Below are 19691 nucleotides of genomic sequence, written 5' to 3'. Positions count from 1 at the left end.
TACATCTTGATTGCATGTTTGACAAATTTCAAATTGAAGAAGTTGGTAGAATTCTTCTATTTTTTCTTCACTAGCTTTAGTGGTTGGTGCATAAATTTGAATAATAGTGGTATTAACTGGGCTTCCTAGTAGATGCATAGATATTATCCTATCATAGATAGCGTTGTACCTCATGACTGATCTGGATATGTTCTTTTTGATGATGAATGCAACACCATTCCTCTTCAATTTGTCATTCCCAGCATAATAGACCATGTGGTTGTCAGATTCAAAATTTCCAATATCAGTCCATTTCAGCTCACTAATGCCTAAGATATCAATGTTCATGCATTCCATTTCATTTTTGACAACTTCCAATTTTCCCATATTCATATTTCATAATTCCATGTTCTGATTTTCAGTGGATGTTTACAGCTGTTTCTCTTCATTTTGAGTTCTGCCCCATTAACAAATGAAGGTCCCGCGTGTTTTTCTCCCATGAGTTTTACTCCATTTACGTTATCACAATGAACTCTACTTTAAGGAGGCAGCTCTTCGCCATTCGCATTTTGAGTGCCTTCCAATCTGAGGGCTCATTCTGCGGCACTCTATCTGACAGTGTTTCTCTGATATTCATAAGGTTTTCTGTGACTAAAGATTCTGAAGTATTTTGTCACTCTTTCTTCCTAGTCTGCCTTTGTCTCGAAGTTCATCTGAAACCTGTCCACCATAGGTGACCCTGCTGGTATTTAAAATACCGGTGGCTTAGCTTTCAGACTCACAGGAGCTCACCAGCCACCACAGTATGACACACTGACAGACGAGTGGTGGTTGTTTGGTTTTAAGTGGAAACTGTCACTTTAAATTTTGAGATCTGTGCAAATGGGTAATAGAACCATCCAGTGGTGGGAGTTGGGTATCCATTCGCTCAGGCATCCCCTCCAGTTACCAAAATAAAGGTGCGCAGACAGCGAGAGACCAATGAACAGATACAAAAAAATGAATGTGTATACCTGTATCTTCGCGGTTCTTTCAGGCATTCGTGGCTGCTCTGATCCTTCCCCCACTTGGTCTCTCCCAAGATGGCAGCTCTGGGAGTAGCTGAGCATCTTGAGTTAGAAAGCAATGGATTTCTTGATTCTACTACAAATTACTTTAGTTATAAGCCTTCCAATCTTATATTCCTTTATATGTGGTTTATATGTGGTTCTGAGTTCTAGCACCATCCCTTGAGCCTATTTGGTCTGGTATACTGTGTTGTTGGTGACAGAGCTCCTCACTGCACGTCTACCCAATCCACCATCTGTATATAAAACCTGTGCTGAGTATAAGCTTGGTAAATTATACCCATGAAATTTATACTTTAAAGTACTGTTGATTTGAAATCAAATCTAAGTGGTGATCCCTTATGAAGAAGTTGTTTCTTGAAAGTTCTTAATCTCTTTACAACATGTTTCATTTCATAATGAAGTGAGATTTTTTTTCCATAAATGAATGGGTCTGATCAATCAGAAATCTGAGCCCTGTGACTATACCTTTCAGATTAGAAATTAAAGAGGATTTTCGTCTGTGTGATTGATAGGCCAAATCTGAAGTACATTAATCCTCGAGTAGATTCAAATTAGGTTAATATGTCTATAATAGATTTGAAATTAAAGAGGATTAGAAATTAAAGAGGATTTTCAGATTAGAAATTAAAGAGAATTTTCGTCTGTGTGATTGATAGGCCAAATGTGAAGTACATTCATCCTCAAGTAGATTCAAATTAGGTTAATATGTCTACCTCTGTTTCTATGCAGGACTTTTGGAAACACGGTCAAATTTTTTACTGGGTTGGACTGTCTTATAATAAATCAAATGGCACTTGGTTATGGGAAGATGGCTCTGCCCTCTCCAGGAATCTGTAAGTTTTAGGTAGTCTGGTAACTTTTCTGTCCTTCATGTATGTATGTTGTTGTTATGAGGTTCCATTGAGTCGGTACTGACTTATAGTGACCTTATGTACAACAGAATGTAACACTGCCCGGTCCTGGGTCAACCTCACAACCATTGCTTTGCCTCAGCCTATCACTGCTGCCACTGTGTGTTTATTTTTGTTGCTGTTAAGTGTTGTTGAGTCAGTTCCGGCCCATATTGACCCTGTATAGGGTTTTTGAAGACTGACTGGTGAGCTTCAACTGCCTACCTTGCAGTTAAAATGGCTTTGCAGTCTGGTGCATTAACCCACAGCGCCATACCAGGACTCCGTGTTTATAGAGTGCTTAAATCTTAGTGGTACCACCTGGAAGCAATACAATAAGGGTAAACTATGGTTACGAATCGGGCTGCTAACTTCAGGGTCAGCAGTTCGAAACTATCAGCTGTTCCTCAAGAGAAAGATGAGGCTTTCTGCTCCTGCAAATATTTACAGCCTCGGAAACTCTGTGCAGGGTCACTATGAGTTGGAACCGACTCCACAGCACATAACCACCACCACTACCTTCTAGAGTATGCGATTACAGAAAAGGGATTATTAGGCAAACAGAATACCATTTTAACCCAACCCAAAGCATCCAAATTCATTAAGACTATTAAAAGAAAAAATCAGCAAAGGCAAGACAAACACATTCCTGGCCTCAGTGTTATTGATTATTGAGGAAATAACTCAATTTTCTGTAGCATTGTACTCTGAAATCCTGAAAATTGTGGTTATTGTATATATAAAAAAAAATGAATGCTTCAATATATTAATATCTTATTTAATTAATTTAAAATTCTATTATTTAATTTAAAAATCATCCCTTCATATTCTCATTTCCTTTTCTTATATGTCAACCTTTTTCTTCTTCATTACAGATTTCCATCATTTCAAAATTTAAATCCAGAGAAATGTATTTCGTTTAATCCAAGGGGAGATACTTTGAGTGAAACCTGTAAGATGAAAAATCATTATATTTGTAAGAAATGGCCTATGTAAATGTTTTATGTTTCATGGGTTATGGGGCAGGGTGCAATGCTAAAAATGGCAACTTTATCACATTTTATTACTAAATATCTACTGTAAAATGCTGACTATTGTGATTTATCATGAAATTTCCATATCTTTGCAATCATATTGTTTTAAAGTTGATGGGATTTCTATGTATGTACCTGAAAATTTACAGCATCCATTTAAATAATTTTATGGTTTTGTTTTATTGGATATATTTTAATATCAAATTTAATGTAGCTGTATGTTTATAAATTTTCTCTGTAGAAATTTAAATAAATTTGACATAACATTAAATAATATATCAACTTCATTTAAATATTTCATTATATTTATAGTGTGCCAACCTTGGTGTGGCATGTAAATTCCCATCCTCACCTCATTTTCTTGAGAATAAAATTAAAATGTTAATGCCCTTTCTTAGCTTTTTCTAGATTTTTATTTACAGGAACATCAAATTAGAGATGAAAGTCTTATAGGTCAGTATTGTCATATGTATCATTAAGAGGGGAGCACATATATGTGCCTTCATTAATGCACCTAGATTCTGCAGAATAAATGGAAGGCTTTAGCTATTACATTGCAGTATGACAAATGAGCACCTCCAGTGCTGCATTGGTTTGTTGAAAGATTTCAATTTGTATTCTATCATTCCTGGAGCCTTGTTTTTCATCAATGACTTCCGTATAGATTGTGCTTCTTCCTTTAATATCATCAGTTCTTGGTCATATGGTACCTCTTGAAATTATTGAATATTGACCTTTATTATTATTATTCTGTGTATTCCTTCCACCTATTTTTTTTTTTAAGTGTAAAGATGTACTTTATTTTAAAAAAATAAGTATTTTAAGGACTACAAATTACAAAGTAAAAGCAGACTATGTGGAAACCTAGTGAATATATTTTGTTTGTGCAGGAACACTATCAGTTATTCATTCAACAAATTCACCCCATTTATAATACTCTTCTTTATAAGGCAACTATACCTTTATTTCAAATTATATTTCATGTTATTCCTTCAAGATGAACTTTTAAATACCACACTCTTGGCTCATAAAAAAAAAAAAAAATTGCACCTTAGAAAGTGGCAATTTCTACTCAGTCTATGGTGGCATTATTTCAGGGTAATTTTTTTCACCAGTAAGAAAACCTTACATCTCTCTCACCCCCAAAATTGTGGTCACATTTTGTTTTCTAACGACTACAATGGGTAGCAGCAAGTAAAAGCTGATTTAAAAGAAGCCATTAAAATCGATGGATCAAGCATACAGAAGAAATATTTGGCTCATGGCAATTTAAAAAATGGCAACAAGAGCCTGTATATAGTCAGATGCTTGAATCATGAACAGAAAATATTAAGACACTGAAGCCAGTTCTGTATGACCAAGTGAAATAGATCCTCATTGCACTTCATTCTTTACAATAAATACTCTAAGCCAATAGGAAATACAAGTGATATTTAGAGTCTCAGTTAGAACATGCTGATCATGTGACATTTTCACATGGTTTAGAACACCAGTCATTCGCTTATTTGCACTCTCTCACCAGTCCTTATCAATCTAAGTGTATTACTTGGAATGACAAGTTTTCTTAAGTACTTTTGAAAATAGTTATATGAAAAGAATAACCATTTGGTTTGCCTGGAAAGATATTAACCCAATGCAGAAGTTACTCAGTGGGAAAAAACCTCAATTTTTCTTCTTTCCACCACACCTCTGTCACAAATGATTTCCCAAAGATCTCACGAAGGAATGAAAACCAGTGAGCAAACAAGAGAACTTAAGGACATCTGGGTTAAAAATGCAAGAAAATATGCTAACATATGCTAACATGCAATCAGTGGCCCAAACACTCAAAATTCATGTCAATAAATTCAATTATTATACATGAAGTTTCCACCAATGAATAGGGATCTGGGCTTAAAATATGCCACCTTTTCATTTCCTATCAAATCATCACACAAATCACTGTCTTTTGAGACGTTGCATGCTTTTACAGTTTAATTTGCAAGCAGAATTTTTATAACAAATTGTGTTAAACCAAATTACATTTTGAAAACTGTTTATATAGAAAACCCAGGGAATAAAGTGAACCTGTTCATTGTGGAAGGCCTTAAATTACATTATTACAGTAGAAAATATAGGAGGTAGAAGAGAAGTGTAAAGACTAATACAACATTAGATTCAAATCTATAGTTCCTGTAGCTAGTTAAAACATGGTTTTAGAAATTAAACCCAACATTTCCAGTAACTATAGAATCAATTAAAATAAAATTTGCCATGAAAGTCCTTTTATCATGCTTGATATAGGGAGACAGGAAAATGTAAGAAACAGGACACATGTGACATTGGCATTGTATCTACAACTGCTATTTGCTTTGCTGAGAGTGAAGTTACAAAATTCAGTACCCTTCTTCAGCATTTTTTTTTAAGCCCCTCCACACACTTTTCATTTGCTCAAGGGAGACACTTTTCCACTTTGCAACATGTGCATCTTTATACCACTTCAGAATGGGCTCTTCACTCAGGACTTCAGCTTTATAAAAAAAGCACCACTATTTTCTGGAAGGCTTTCATGAAATGAATGTTGTCCTAGCAATACTCATGAATCTTCAGTAACAGAGTCAGCTTTGACTGACCTTGAGTAGTGAAGGCAGCAAGTAGAGGGCTGTGTTGCTTCTAGTGCTTGATGGCTTGCTGTGCTACAAGCTCCTCTTTTTTATTCCATTCCGCAGTACTCATTACACTGGACCAGATTATTCCAATGGCAACTGGTTCTGGTATGTTGTTATTTTTCATCTCCTCCTTGACATATAAAATTATACCCTTAAATGGATCAACCACCAGAATGCCTAAGAGTGCATCTGCATATCGGCAGTAGTCAAGTTTTTTTCCAGAATCACCAAGAAAGCTAGATACTGCTTCTAAATCAGTACCAGTTTCAGTTGTTGTTGTTAAGTGCCATTGAGTTGATTCTGACCCATAGAGACCCTGTATAGGGTGTCCAAGGAGAAGCTAGTGAGCTTGAACCACCGACCATGTAGTTCAAACGACTTTGCAGTCTGATGCATTAGACCACAGCGCCACACCATCACTCAGTTAAGCCTTGAATAATACAGTCTTGAAATTGAGTAGGGTCAAACCTCTCTTTTTCATCTCTTTTTCTAGTTTTAAAACGCTGGCCTGATAGCATTGGGTTTTGCTGCTTTTGATTATTCATAAAAGACACCTGAATTTAAGGTGAAGAGAAAAGAGCCAGAAACCCTTGATGTGGCGGCAACACTGCTATGTCTCCTCAGTGACCGTTTCCATCTTCTTTTGATGCTGCTTCCATCAGTCAACATCCTGCCCATTGTTTTTCTTGTAAAGTGTTACTGAGTTGGTTCTGACTCAGAGTGACCCTGTATAGAGTGTTCAAAGAGTGGCTTCTGGGTTTGAACTGCCAACCTTGCAGTTAGCAGTCCAGTGCTTATCCTAGAGCACCACACCAGGGCCCCACAAAATCCATCAGTAATGCAAATGGAGGCTTGAATTTTTTCTTCATTTCTTTCAGCTTGAGAAATGCTGAGCATGTTCTTCCTCTTTGGTTTTCTAACTCCAGGTCTTTGCACATTTCATTATAATACTTTATTTTGTCTCCTCTAGCTGCCCTCTGAAAATCCCTGCTCAACTTTTCTATTTCATCATTTCTTCTAATTATTTTAGGTTCTCTATGCTCAACAGCAAATTTCAGGGTCTCTTACAACATCCACTTTGGTCATTTCCTTTTTCCTGTCTTTTTAAATCACCTTTATTAGCTTTTGTCATGGATGATATTTTATGTCATCTCACAACACTTCATCTTCACTCATTAACGTCTAACATATCTAATCTGTTTTTGAGATGGTCTTTAAATTTAGGTGAGATATACTCAATATATAAGGAGCTCTGGTAGCGTAGTGGTTACGAATCGGGCTGTGAACCTTAAGGCCAAGAGTTCGAAACTACCAGCTACTCCGCGGGAGAAAGATGAGGCTTTCTACTCCCATAAAGATTTACACCCTCGGAAATCCTGTATAGGGTGGCTATGGGTCGGAACCGACTCGACGGCACTTAACAACAACAAATACTCAATATATATTTTCGCTTTTGTGGGGCTGTTTTAGTTTTTTTCAACTTCAGCCTGAATAGGAGCAATTGATGGTCTATTTCACTGTCGGTTTATGGCCTTGTGTTGGCTGATAATATTGAGCTTCCCACAAATGTAGTTCATTTGATTCCTATGTATTCCATCTGATGACTTCCATAAGTACGAACACCATTTATATTGCTGGAAAAAAATATTTACAATAAAGAAGTCATTTCTCTTGCAAATTTCTATCATGCTATCACCAGCATTGTTTTCATCACCTAGGGCAAATTTTCCTACTACTAATCTCTCCTCTCAAGTCCACCACATATATGTCAGTTTGATATACTGTGATACCTGGTGTGTTGCTTTGATGCTGGAATCTAAGCCCTGGTACTTTAAATACCAGCAGGTTCACCCAGGGTGGATGGTTTCAGTGGAGCGTCTAGGATAAGACAGATTAGGAAGTCTAGAAGAAAATCCTGATTTTCAAATATATTTTTTAAAACTCTGATGAATTTTACTTTCCCCCCCATGACTTGATGTTTTTGTTTTTAAGTGCTGTCAAGTTGGTTCTGTTTCATGTGGACCCTGTATCAGGTTTCTGAAGAGTGGCTGGTGGGTTCGAACCAATGACCTTGAGGTGAGCAGTCCAGTGCTTATCTTACAGTGCCACAACAGGATTCCTCCCATGCTTTAGCACTTGCAAATCCTCTGAACACAAATTTAAGTAACACAAATAAAATAAAAATAAACTACATCCACATTATTGTAGGGCTATATGTACACTTGGAATCCTGGCATGGTGCTGCAGGATAAGTACTCAACAGCAAGGTAGGTTTGAACCAAAATGTAAGCAGTTCAAACTCACCAGCTGCTCCTCAGAAACATTTTAAAGGGTTGCTCAAAAGCCATTTAACAACAACAGCAACAACGTAGACTATATTTAGGATAAGCGCTGGAATGCAAATTACGAGGATGGTGATTGGAGTTCACCACCTGCTCCATGGGAGAAAAAATGAGGCTTTCTGCACCCACCAACATTTGCAGCATCTGAAACCCATAAAGGGTTACTCTAAATCAGAACCAACTTGACAGCACTCAACAAGAAACAACAACAACAGTACTATCCTAAATTATGATCTTCTCTCCTTACAAATTTGAAATTATTTCAGTGTTCTTTTTCCACTCTGTGGCTGAACATCGGAGATTCTTTCAATATATTTCCCATTCTGAAATAGGAGTAAGGTTGGGTGGTCTTCCTGACTCAGGTTGGTCCTGAACCCTGTGGCTAAGTGAAGGTCCTTAGCTACTTGTTTGAAACCAAGTTTCACATGGATTGCTTCCAGATTTTACCCAAAGCAAAATAACCTATCCTTTAATGAATTCAAGTGAATTCAGCACTTTTTTTTTCTCTCCTAGTTATTTCTTGCTTCCTCTTCTTTATTAATAAAGGAACACTTATCTATCTTTTTCTATTTTTTATATAAATGCAAAAACACTTTTCTTAAATATTAAACAATTCACTTTTCTGATAATACTGCACATGTATTTTAAACTTGAGTTAAAGTCTGTATTTAATCTAATTTTATATTTCATAATAAAATCAATGCACATATGATTTTTTGTTTCATTTACAACATACCATTGCAGAAAACAAAACAAAACACTGCATTTCTCAAGTTCCAATTACAATGTGACTGGGAAACCTGAACAAATTTCACTTTCAAAGAAGATGAAGATTATCAGAAAAAATTTATTTGGTAAGAGACACAAATTAGAAAACACCATGTTTAAAAACTTATGTGCAAATGAAAATAAGTTATATATTATGCTTCTTTGTTGTTGTTAAGTGCCATCGTTTGGTTCCAACTCATAGCAATCCTGTATAGTGTTTCTGAAGAGTGACTGATGGGTTTGAACCACCAACTTTGCTGTTAAAACTGATTTTGTGTTTCCTTTCTATTTTTTAATCAATGGAAAACATGCACATGCTTTAAAAATCTATAGTAGAGAAAGACTGGTGATGAAAATAAATAGTTTTCTCCTTGATCTTGCCCCAAGGGACAAATGATTTGTGTTCTGGATTTTCTTTCATCATCATTGTATTTAAGGATAATGGAGGGTATTACACTTTCAGCCAAGAATAAATCTGACTTCTTTGGTTTAACTAAACAAAGATTCAGAAATATTGTTTTTCACATTAAAATTAGGGCTCCACATTACTGGGTTTTTGTTGTTGTTGTTGATGTTGTTGTTGTTTTCTGTCACAAGAATTTTGAATCATGTCAAGGACAGAGTTGTCTAGATAGTGTTAAATAGGACAAGTAATATATACTTTCAAAGAAGAATTGTCTCCAGATACCGATAAGAATAATAGCTAAAATATTCCTTGGGCACAGGAAATGCATAAGCTCCACCTATGAGAGCATAAGTTGTCTTCAAATATTTACTCACCTCCCATTTTGATTCAGGATATTGATGAAGGGAAGTGCTGGTTCCAAGGGATGAATAGTGTCAGCCATTGTAGCTCTCTTCTTATAACATGGTTTCTTTACATCGGTGGGACTCAATTTCTTTCTCTCTAAAGTAAGCTTTCTCTCTTATCTTTCTACCCTCTTCCACCATCACACTAAGTCACCTTTCACTCAGATCAGGGATTCACTTCTTACTCTCTGTGATGAGGAATACATTTTTCATGCTTTTCCCCTCAAAACCTGATATTAAATCCTGAGATCTACGGAGCTCTGGTAGCGTAGTGGTTACGAATCGGGCTGCGAACCTTCAGGTCAGCGGTTCGAAATTACCAGCTGCTTCACAGGAGAAAGATGAGGCTTTCTACTCCCGTAAAGATTTACACCCTCGGAAACCCTGTACAGGGTCGCTATGGGTCGAACTGACTCGATGGCACTTAACAACAACAACAATACTCAAGTGAAATTATGAAGCTTTCTGTAGTTCTAGGAGAAAAAAGACTCCAAATACACAAATTCATGAGTCTGCCAAAGTTCATCCAAAGTTTGTATGAGGGGGACAATATCAACCTCTGTTGCAAGTAGAGTTGAATGGTAAGTGGTTTGTAAATTATACATATTTCTCATTATACGCAAATAAAGCTTACCAATTCTTTCATATTGTGGATTTAATTGTGCCACCACCCCTCGCTCTCCCATCCAAAAATATCTGTTGGATATTATCCTTATTCCGTGGAAGTAATCCTGTTTGAGAATTGTTTTTATTTTGTTACTGGGGCATATCAGTGTTGGATGTGCTCTAAACCTAATCACTCAAAGAACTGAGTTACTCAAAGAACAAATTAGACAGAGATTCAATCACAAGCTGGGGAAATCATATGCCATGTGTGGATACGCAAAGTACCAAGGGATATCTGGATTACCTACAATTAAGGAATGGACTTTATCACTAGCATTTCCAGTGATACTATATTTGTGAAGTACAGACAAAGCAGTGAGAAGTCTGGGCTTGCCATTGAATCCTCCTTAGATCAAACTCTGGCCCAGATAAGAGTGTCACATAAGAAGTCTATAAATGAAGGTGTGTAGGTTAAGCAGATTTCCATGTTACACTTGTTAATTCTGACTCATAGCAACTCTGTATAGGCCTTTCAAGGAGCAGCTTGGGCATGAACTTCCAACCTTGTGGCTTGTAGTCCAGTGCTTATCTTACAGTGCCACATCAGGGATCCTTTGATGGCTTGTTGTTGTTGTTAAGTGCCATCGAATTGGTTCCGACCCATAGCGACCCTATACAGGGTTTCCGGGGTTGTAAATCTTTATGGGAGTAGAAAGCCTCATCTTTCTCCCGCGGAACAGCTGTTATATAATTACAATGCATCTTGCAGGGTGCCATGCTCTAGAAACCCATAGATTCCAGTATTTTTCTCCCATAAACAATCACTGAAAAAGGGTTAGATACATGCTTAAAGCATTCCCTAAATGAGAATAATAGATAGCTTATTCAACTAGTGTTTGCTAGTAGGCCTGTTATTGGCATGTATACAAAGACACTTAACCATGTTACAGCCTATCTTTTCTTTCCAGGGTTCCATTCCCTAGCTTACCAGGAAAGAATAATTCGCAGCCCAAAGATAACAATTTCCTTTTCACTCAGAGACTGAAAAAAATTTCCAAATACTGAGATCAAAATAAATTTCTGCTTTGAGACTATTGGTATAGGCACTGTTACTGTGCTCTTAAACACATTGTTATAAATATCCAGGCAGTGAAAAGATATTAGATCACACTGTGCATGTCTTAAGTTGACCTCAGTTTTCTTTTCCCAGGACTTTGCTTAGATTTGAGTGACACTTTAGTTACTGTGATCTCCCCTTGTCTTGAACAAGTGCAGAGGAGAGGTAGTAAATTACAGGAACGACAAGACCATGATGCCCAGTAGTGGTCACTAGAGGAGGAGTGAACTCTGAAAGAGAGATGAGAGTGCTGGTCTGCATCTTTGGAAAGGATAATAACTTTTCAAACACAAATTTGTGTTAGTAAAGTTGAATATTTTGGAAGACTTTTTGTCTAGATTCTCTTTGACCCTTAGAAAGGATATGAGTGAAGATAGTTTATTTAGGAAGTACATGAAATAAAGGTGGTTGTGGTGGTGTTCAGTGCTGTTAAGTTGGTTCCAACTCATAGCCACCCTGTATAGATTTTCTGAGGAGTGGTTTGAGGGTTTGAATCACTGACTTTTCTATTAGTAGTCCAGTACATATCCTAGAGTGTCATTAGGACATTAACTTTTGGAAATGGTTCAGAATTGCATCATCTTTGGTTCAGGATTGTTTCATTACACCAAATCCTGGTTCATTGATTGAGGCCCCATTGCAGGTGATAATTTCTCAGCATCTCCAGACTGCTATTTGTGAGAGCTGCAAGATTTTCAGCAGTCTCAGAGACAAAAAAAAATTACCTGGACACTGAGATGCAACTATTCATCTACTAGAGTTTCAATGACTATAGATGACTTAATGACAATACCTGCTACAGGTGGAGATGAATGGCGGGTATTCAGAAGCAATTCAAATGTCTATGCATAAAAAGAACCCATGTGTGGTGCTACAGAATAAGCTTTGGACTACTAACCACAAGACTACCAGTTCAAAGCCACCAGCCACTCTCAGAAACACTATACAGGATCACCATGAATTGGAACCTACTCGATGCACACAACAACAGCATGCATCCAAAGGGATTAATCTGGGCTTGCAGTTTTCAGAGAATTAAAGAAAGAAATTAAAAACGAATTCTACATACATATGACTATACAGATGCATACACAAGCCCTGGTGGTGCTGTCCAATGAGCACTGGATGGCCAGTAGTTCAAACCCACGTGTGGTTCCTCAGGATAGAGATGAGGGTGTCTGCTTTGGTAGATTTACAATCTTGGAAACACTAGATAGGGTTCCTGTGAGCCAGAATTAACTTTATAGCTGTGAGGTTTGATTTTTTTTGTTGTTGTTCCCCGGGGCACACAAATACAATGATAAATCAGAAAGTACTGCTATAAATTATAGAAATCTTTAGTAAACAAAAATCTTAATACGTGAAGCTGTTTTTTTCTTAAGAGAGCCTCTGTTAAGTCTTCACATTTCTAAAGGTGATATTTCCATCTCTCTAACCCTTCCACTGGTGTGGCACTGTGGGTTAATGCGCCAGACTACAAAGCCGTTTGAACTGTAGGACCAGCGGTTCAAGCTCACCAGTCGCTCCTTGGAAACCCTCTACAGAGTCCCTATGAGTCGGAACTGACTCGATGGCACTTAACAACAACAAAAACAACAACAACTCTTTCACAAAGAATTTTGTGCTCTTCCATTTACATCAAAAGCAGTTTGGACATCTTAAAACCAAACCCAAACCTATTGCCATCAAGTTGATTTAGACTTTATAAGACAGAGTAACACTATCCCATATGATCTCTGTGCCTATCAATCTTCCTAGGAACAGACAGCTTCATCTTTCTCCTGATAATGGAGAGTAGTTTTGAACTGCCAATCTTTCTGTTAATAGCCCAAAAATTAAGCCACTGTGCCACCAGGGCTCCTTTTTGGTATCCTGGTGAAAGTGGTGGTAGTGTGCCAGGAAATCGGTTCTAACTTATAGTGACCCTGCATAGGGTTTCTGAGGCTGTAAATCTTTACAGGAGCAGAAAGTCTCATTTTTCTCCTGTGGAGCTGCTGGTAGTTTTAAACTCTTGGCCTGGAGGTTAGCAGCCCAACTTGTAACCACTATACTATCAGAGCTCCTTTTTGGTATCCTAGAGGAACACGAATCACGCTTCTTTTAAATGTTTTTGAGTTTGGGAAAGAAAAAGAAGTCTGAAGGGGAAAGACAAGCACTGTATTGTAAATGTGTGATGGTGGTGGTTATAGGCTATGGAGTCGGTTTCAACTCATAGTGACTCTGTACAGGGTTTCTGAGGCTGTAAATCTTTACAGGAACAGAAAGCTTCATCTTTCTCCAGCAGACCAGCTGGTAGTTTCAAACTGCTGACCTTGAGGGTGGATGGGTAAGGTTTCCTAATAAAAGTCTCACAGGATATTCCTTGCTAGTCTCCAAGAATGAATAGACACATTACTTTTATGTAAAAAAAAAACCCCAAAAAACTCCTCAGTGCAACTTTCCTAGTCTTTTTCTCACCAACGCTGTTTTAAATTTTCTTAAAACATCTTCATAATAAGTCTATGTGGTTCCCTGTGCTGTTTGAGATTTTTAAAGATGATCTTTTTGGAATCATATATATATATAAACAGTTGTCATAACCTTCTGAGCTGATCTCCCTGCCTTGAATTTAACTGGCCAACAGATTATCTCAGAAGCAGCTGTTTTGATTAGGGCTTTTTTTGGAAAGCACCCTAAGGAGCTTGTATGAGTGAGAGACCTTGTCTGTAACCACCCATCAATTACAGAGACTTGTTCAAAGATGTTTTGCTTAGAATAAACCCATGCATCCATGCGGTCCAGTGTTTTATCCCACAATGTCACACCAAGAGTGGACCGCAAGATTGGTTTGAACCACAGGTTGGTGGTTCAAACTCATCGGTCATTCCTTGGAAACTCAATGCAGGTTACATGTGTATAGATTCATGTATATATTCATAACTGAACCTAGAATTATTTAGTTGGATATGTCTTTGCTAACTTTTTCTTCTGAGTCAATGAACTAAAATGAAAAAGACTAGAATGAATAATTTAAATCTGACCACCCCTTCTTTAACACACTCAGAGACTTTTCAAAGAATCAGCTTACATGCACACCCTCAAAAAGAGAATAATGAAGTACTTAATAATGACTATTAGGAAAAGGACTTTTAAAAATTGATCTTCAATGCACATGTAAATGGTTATTTTCTGTACAGCTCTTTCATTTCCTCATTTCTTCCTTTTATTTTAGTTTCTCTACGTTGGAGAGCAAGATTCAGTCCTGTATGATATTCTTGATGTCGTCCCACAACTCTTCTGGTCTTCAGTCATTAGTGTCTAATGCATCAAATATATTCTTGAGATGATCTCTAAATTCAGATATGATATGTTCAAGATCATATTTTGGCCCTTGTGTAGTTGTTTCAATTTTCTTCAGCTTCAACCTGAACTTGCAAATGAGCAATTGATGATCTGTTTCAGAGTCATCAATTTTGACTGATGATAACGGATTTTACCAAAGTCTCTTTTCATAAATGTAGTCAATTTGATTTCTGTGTATTCCCTCTGGCGAATTTCATGTATATAATCTTCTTTTATGTAATTTTTAAATGAAGTATTTTCATAGAATTATTGATCTTACAAAATTCTGTCATTCAATTTGTTATTATCAGACAAACTTCTGTCATTAGCATCATTTCTAACACCTAGATCGTATTTTCCAACTACTCATTCTTCCTCTTTGTTTCCAACCTTTAAATTCCAGTCATCAGTAACAATGAATATATCTCCATTGCATGTTTGATCGATTTTAGACTGAAGAAGTTTGCAGAATTCTTCAATTTCATAATCACTGACTTTAGTGGTTCATTCAAAAATATGAATAATAGTGGTATTAACTCTTCTTCCTTGTAGCTGTTTGGATATTATCCTATCACAGAGAAAAATTATACTTGAAGATAGATCTTGAAATGTTGTTTTTCATGATGAATGTGATTCAAATCCTCTTCATTTTGTCATTCCTGGCATTGTGAACTGTATGATTGTCAGATTCAAAATGGCCAGTATCAGTCCATTTCATCTCACTAATGCCTACAATATCAGTCTTTATATGTTCCATTTAATTTTTGACAACCTCTAATTTTCCTAGATTCATACTTCATACATTCCATGTCCTGATTATTAATGAATGTTTGTGGCTGTTTCTCCTTATTTTGAGTTGTGTTCCATTAGCATCATCATGGTCAACTCTGCTTGAGGAAGCAGCTCTTCCCCAATCACATTTTGAGTGTCTTCCAGCCTGAAGGACTCATTTTCTGACACTATATCTGACAATATTTTGGTACTATTGAAAATGTTTTCCTCTTCTGACATTATGTCTGATACTGTTCCATTGCTATTCAAAACGTTTTCTGTGGTTGAACATCCAGAAGTAGTTCGCTTCTCCTTCTTACTAATCTGTATTAGTCAGGAAGCTCAGCTAAAACCTGTGAAACATGGATCACTCTTGTCATGTTGAAAATACTGGTGGCATAGCTTCCAGCGTCACAGCAACATGCAATGTGACAAATTCTCAGGTGAGTGGTGCAACCACAGACAAAGAGATTAAGCTTAGCAAGACATCACAAAATGAGGACTATGGCTATAAAGACAATATCAAGTAATTCACTGCACCACACATCCCAAAAGAAAACTCAAAAGCAAATATCTAAGTTTATATTTTGTTAAACTATATTTAGAACAAGCAATATGTGAGCAAAATTAGGCAATCTTCTGCTATGTCTGCATTGTACAACACTAAAACCTTGAGAGGATAGACTTCAAATCAAACAAATGATAGATTACAAATGTCATTTCTCTCAACTTTGCTTTGCATTACTGCTAGATGAAAGAATTTACTTGTTCATATTCTTCAGAAAAAATATTTTTTTTGTAGTTGAATAAAAATAACTATATACTCACAATGGACACAAATTTAAAAAGTTTTGACTTCATAAAAATAGAGAACTCAATCCACAGTTCTTGTTTTTGTTTGTTTGTTTATTTTTTTAATGAAAAGCCCATCTTAAAAATGATAAATCTATCTTATCTATCTATGACAATATTAAACAAAAAAACAGTTGTCTTCAAGTTGCATCCAACTCATGGTGCCCCACATGGGTCAGAGTGGAACTACTGCATAGGGCTCAGGCTTTGGAAGTTGGTTGGTAGACCTTTCTTCCAAGACAGCTCTGGATGGATGTGAACCTCCAGCCTTTTTATTAGCAGTCAATTTTGATAACTGTTTGTACCACTGAGAGACTTCAAAGGAATATTAAAGTGCTAAAATAAGCAAGCAAGAAAGCTAATAAACCAACAAAAATGTGCAAAACTTATTTTGGACTGTGTTTTTATAATGGGATAAGTGGTAGGTTGTATTTACAGATTCTATATCCTAGATTGGGGAGAACAGTGACTCTGTACAAAACTCACTGATGTGTGAATCACAAGGTTAGCACTTCTAGCCCACTAGACATTTCATGGGAGAAAATGAGGCTTTCTGGCTCTGGAAAGATTTACAGACCCAGAAACCCTCTTCAGTGTCCCTATGAGTCATACCTAACTTGACAGCAGTTAAAAACAACAAAATAAATCATAGATTCAAGCTCTTTGTACCAAGACTTCCTGTCTACCTATCTAACCCTCATTCAAAATTTCCACGAGGACAAAAAAGTATTAGTTGATATATCAGAATACTATCTGAATGGAATAACAAAATAAACAATTTATAGTAATTAACATCTCAGTAAAAATAAGGTTTATTAGAAGAGCTGCAATCATGTTCAAAGACCTCATGGCATTGGAACATTGGAGAGTAAGATGTTGAAATAGTCCAAAGCTAACCTGAGTGAGACACTGAAGTATGTGGGTTTAGACCAGGTGAGAAAGTTTTAGAGCACAGGTATCTATGTATGAGTGCATGTAGGGATTGTGTGTACATATAAAATAAATGGAAAAATAAACTAATTATATCTTTTTGATCTTTAGGAGTGTGTGTATGTATGTTTGGGCATGAACATATAACCGCAACTGTAATATACTCTTGTCTACCTTTTGTCTACATTTACCTGTCCTGGCAGATTTAATGAGGCAGGGATGAGAAACACAGAAATGAGAGGTGGTAAGATCAACAACTCTGTGCAAAAGAAAAGAAGATACAAATCTACATAAAATCTACAGACACAAAATATTGGACTTGATTCAAAACATGAAGGGGCTTAAAAAAGTTTGTGGAAAAATGGAACTATAAGATAATGAAATCTTTCCACTAACTTTTGGAAGTCTCCTCAGATATTGCATGTGCAGAAGAGCTGCAATCATGTTCAAAGACCTCATGGCACTGGAACATTGGAGAGTAAGATGTTGGAATAGTTCAAAGCAAACCTGGGTGGGACACTGAAGTATGTGGGTTTAGACCAAGACTGCCTGGGTTGTAAATTTAAGTGAGTATGGACAAGTTACTTATCTTTACTGGAACTCTGATTTCTCATCTATAAAGAAGAGTTATAGTAAATCCCTTATTAAGCCATTTTTATAAATATAACTTGACATGTGAAATGAATCAATATATATGTAAAATGCTTTAAATTGTATTTGGCATACAGTGAATATTTTTTAGAAATAAAAGAAATTATGTGTAGAATTTTTGTTACACTAAATAGGAAGTCCTGGTATGACACTATGTGACAAGCACTGGACCAAAATGTCTGAACCAAACAGCCAGTGGTTCAATCCACTAATTGCTCCTTGGAAATGCAAACAGGGTCTCCATGAGTCAGAAGTGACTCAATAGCACTTAACAACAATAACAAATAGATTTACCTTTTTCCCATTAAAAAAATATATTTTCCAAATATGTTTTTTAGATGACTTTGATGTTCAAACATTAAAAAAAAAAAAGACGTCCTCTCATCTTCTTTAGTGATAATCATAGGGTTCACATTACAGAAGAACTGTGAGAATTTCCTTTTCATGACGTCTTTAACATCTTAGAACCTGGTAATTTTACTGCTCATGCTACACAAATGATTCATGAGCATCATTTAAATATGCACTTTAAAAAAAGTTCCTTCATTTACAATTTTAGGATTCCATAGCCTCTAGTTCAACTCTGTTACTCTGTGATCCAGTATTACTCTTCTCTGGAAAGTACTCATGGTGTGTTTCTGCATGAACGTTGGAATAATTTTTCTCATGAGCACCCCCCAAGATGTGATATATATCTACAGACAGATAGAAAAAATAGATGATAGATAGATAGATAGATAGATAGATAGATAGATAGAGAAATGATGGATGGATGAATGGATGGATGGATGGATGGATGGATGGATGGATGGATGGATAGATGGATGGATAAGTAGGTAGGTAGGTAGATAGATAGATAGATAGATAGATGATGGATGAATGAATGGATGGATGGATGGATGGATAAGTAGGTAGGTATATAGATAGATAAATAGATAGATGATAGATAGATAGATAGATAGATAGATAGATAGATAGATGATAGATGATGGATGGATGGATAAGTAGATAGATAGATAGACAGATAGATAGATAGATAGATAGATAGATAGATAGATAGATAGATAGATAGTTTCCTGATGGATTCGCACAGTAGCTGAAACAACAGCTCAAACACAACAATTGTGCAGATGGTAGAGGACCAGGCAGTGTTTGGCTGTGTCATACACAGGATTACTATGAGATGATGCTGACTTGATGGCACCTAACAACACAACATGTATCTCCAGGAAAGGTATCTCATGAACATGGCTAGTATGAGGCAGAGCTCTAAGGAAAATAAGCATCATTAGCAGTGAACATTTTGCCATGAGTCTGTACTTCCCTTAGTGATTTTAATTTTATGATTGTAAATTCTCTAATCTAGACAACATTCTGTGATGCTTCTCTACCAGGTTTAAAGAGTGGTGTTGTAATATCCAAAGATCACCCAGATTTAGAATTTGACTCATTATATTGCTAATTAAACTGTTTATTTAATTATATACTGTTCATTAAAACAATAGAGTGCTGTAGGATAAGCACTCAATTGCTAGGTCTGTTTGAACTGAAAGGTCGGCAGTTCAAACTCACCAGCCACTCCTCAGAAAACCTATACAGGGTCACTATGACTGGGAACCAACTTGATGGCATTTAACAATAGCAACAACAACATCATCACAACAGTCTTCATGAGTGTGCTAATATAACGGCAGGACCACCTAAAATTGATTTGTTGGAGGGAAAAAGTCTATAAACAAATAATTTTGGGTATATAAAATGTAATACCCCTCAATAATGGTTGCTCAACAGTTCGAAACTACCAGCTGTTCCGCGGGAGAAAGATGAGGCTTTCTGCTCCCGTAAAGATTTGTTGTTGTTGTTAAGTGCCATCGAGTCGGGTCCGACCCATAGCGACCCTGT

At 36.5% G+C, this 19691-nt stretch overlaps 2 protein-coding genes across 2 annotated transcripts in view; both read left to right on the top strand.

Moving 5' to 3' along the window:
• LOC102822806 (natural killer cells antigen CD94-like) overlaps nt 1–2935 on the top strand; it is a 49844-nt gene extending 46909 nt beyond the window's left edge. The window contains exons 6-7 of the mRNA XM_006875470.1: nt 1774–1882; nt 2815–2935. Of these exons, the coding sequence (XP_006875532.1) occupies nt 1774–1882; nt 2815–2935 (230 nt within the window). The remainder of the gene's footprint in view (nt 1–1773; nt 1883–2814) is intronic.
• A 12783-nt stretch (nt 2936–15718) lies between these two features.
• LOC102822418 (natural killer cells antigen CD94-like) overlaps nt 15719–19691 on the top strand; it is a 23482-nt gene continuing 19509 nt past the window's right edge. Inside the window, exon 1 of the mRNA XM_006875469.1 lies at nt 15719–15799. Within this exon, the coding sequence (XP_006875531.1) occupies nt 15719–15799 (81 nt within the window). The remainder of the gene's footprint in view (nt 15800–19691) is intronic.

Source organism: Chrysochloris asiatica, unplaced genomic scaffold (genome assembly GCF_000296735.1).
Source record: "Chrysochloris asiatica unplaced genomic scaffold, ChrAsi1.0 scaffold00328, whole genome shotgun sequence".
NCBI lineage: Eukaryota > Metazoa > Chordata > Mammalia > Afrosoricida > Chrysochloridae > Chrysochloris > Chrysochloris asiatica.
This window is presented reverse-complemented; position numbering and strand designations above follow the sequence as displayed.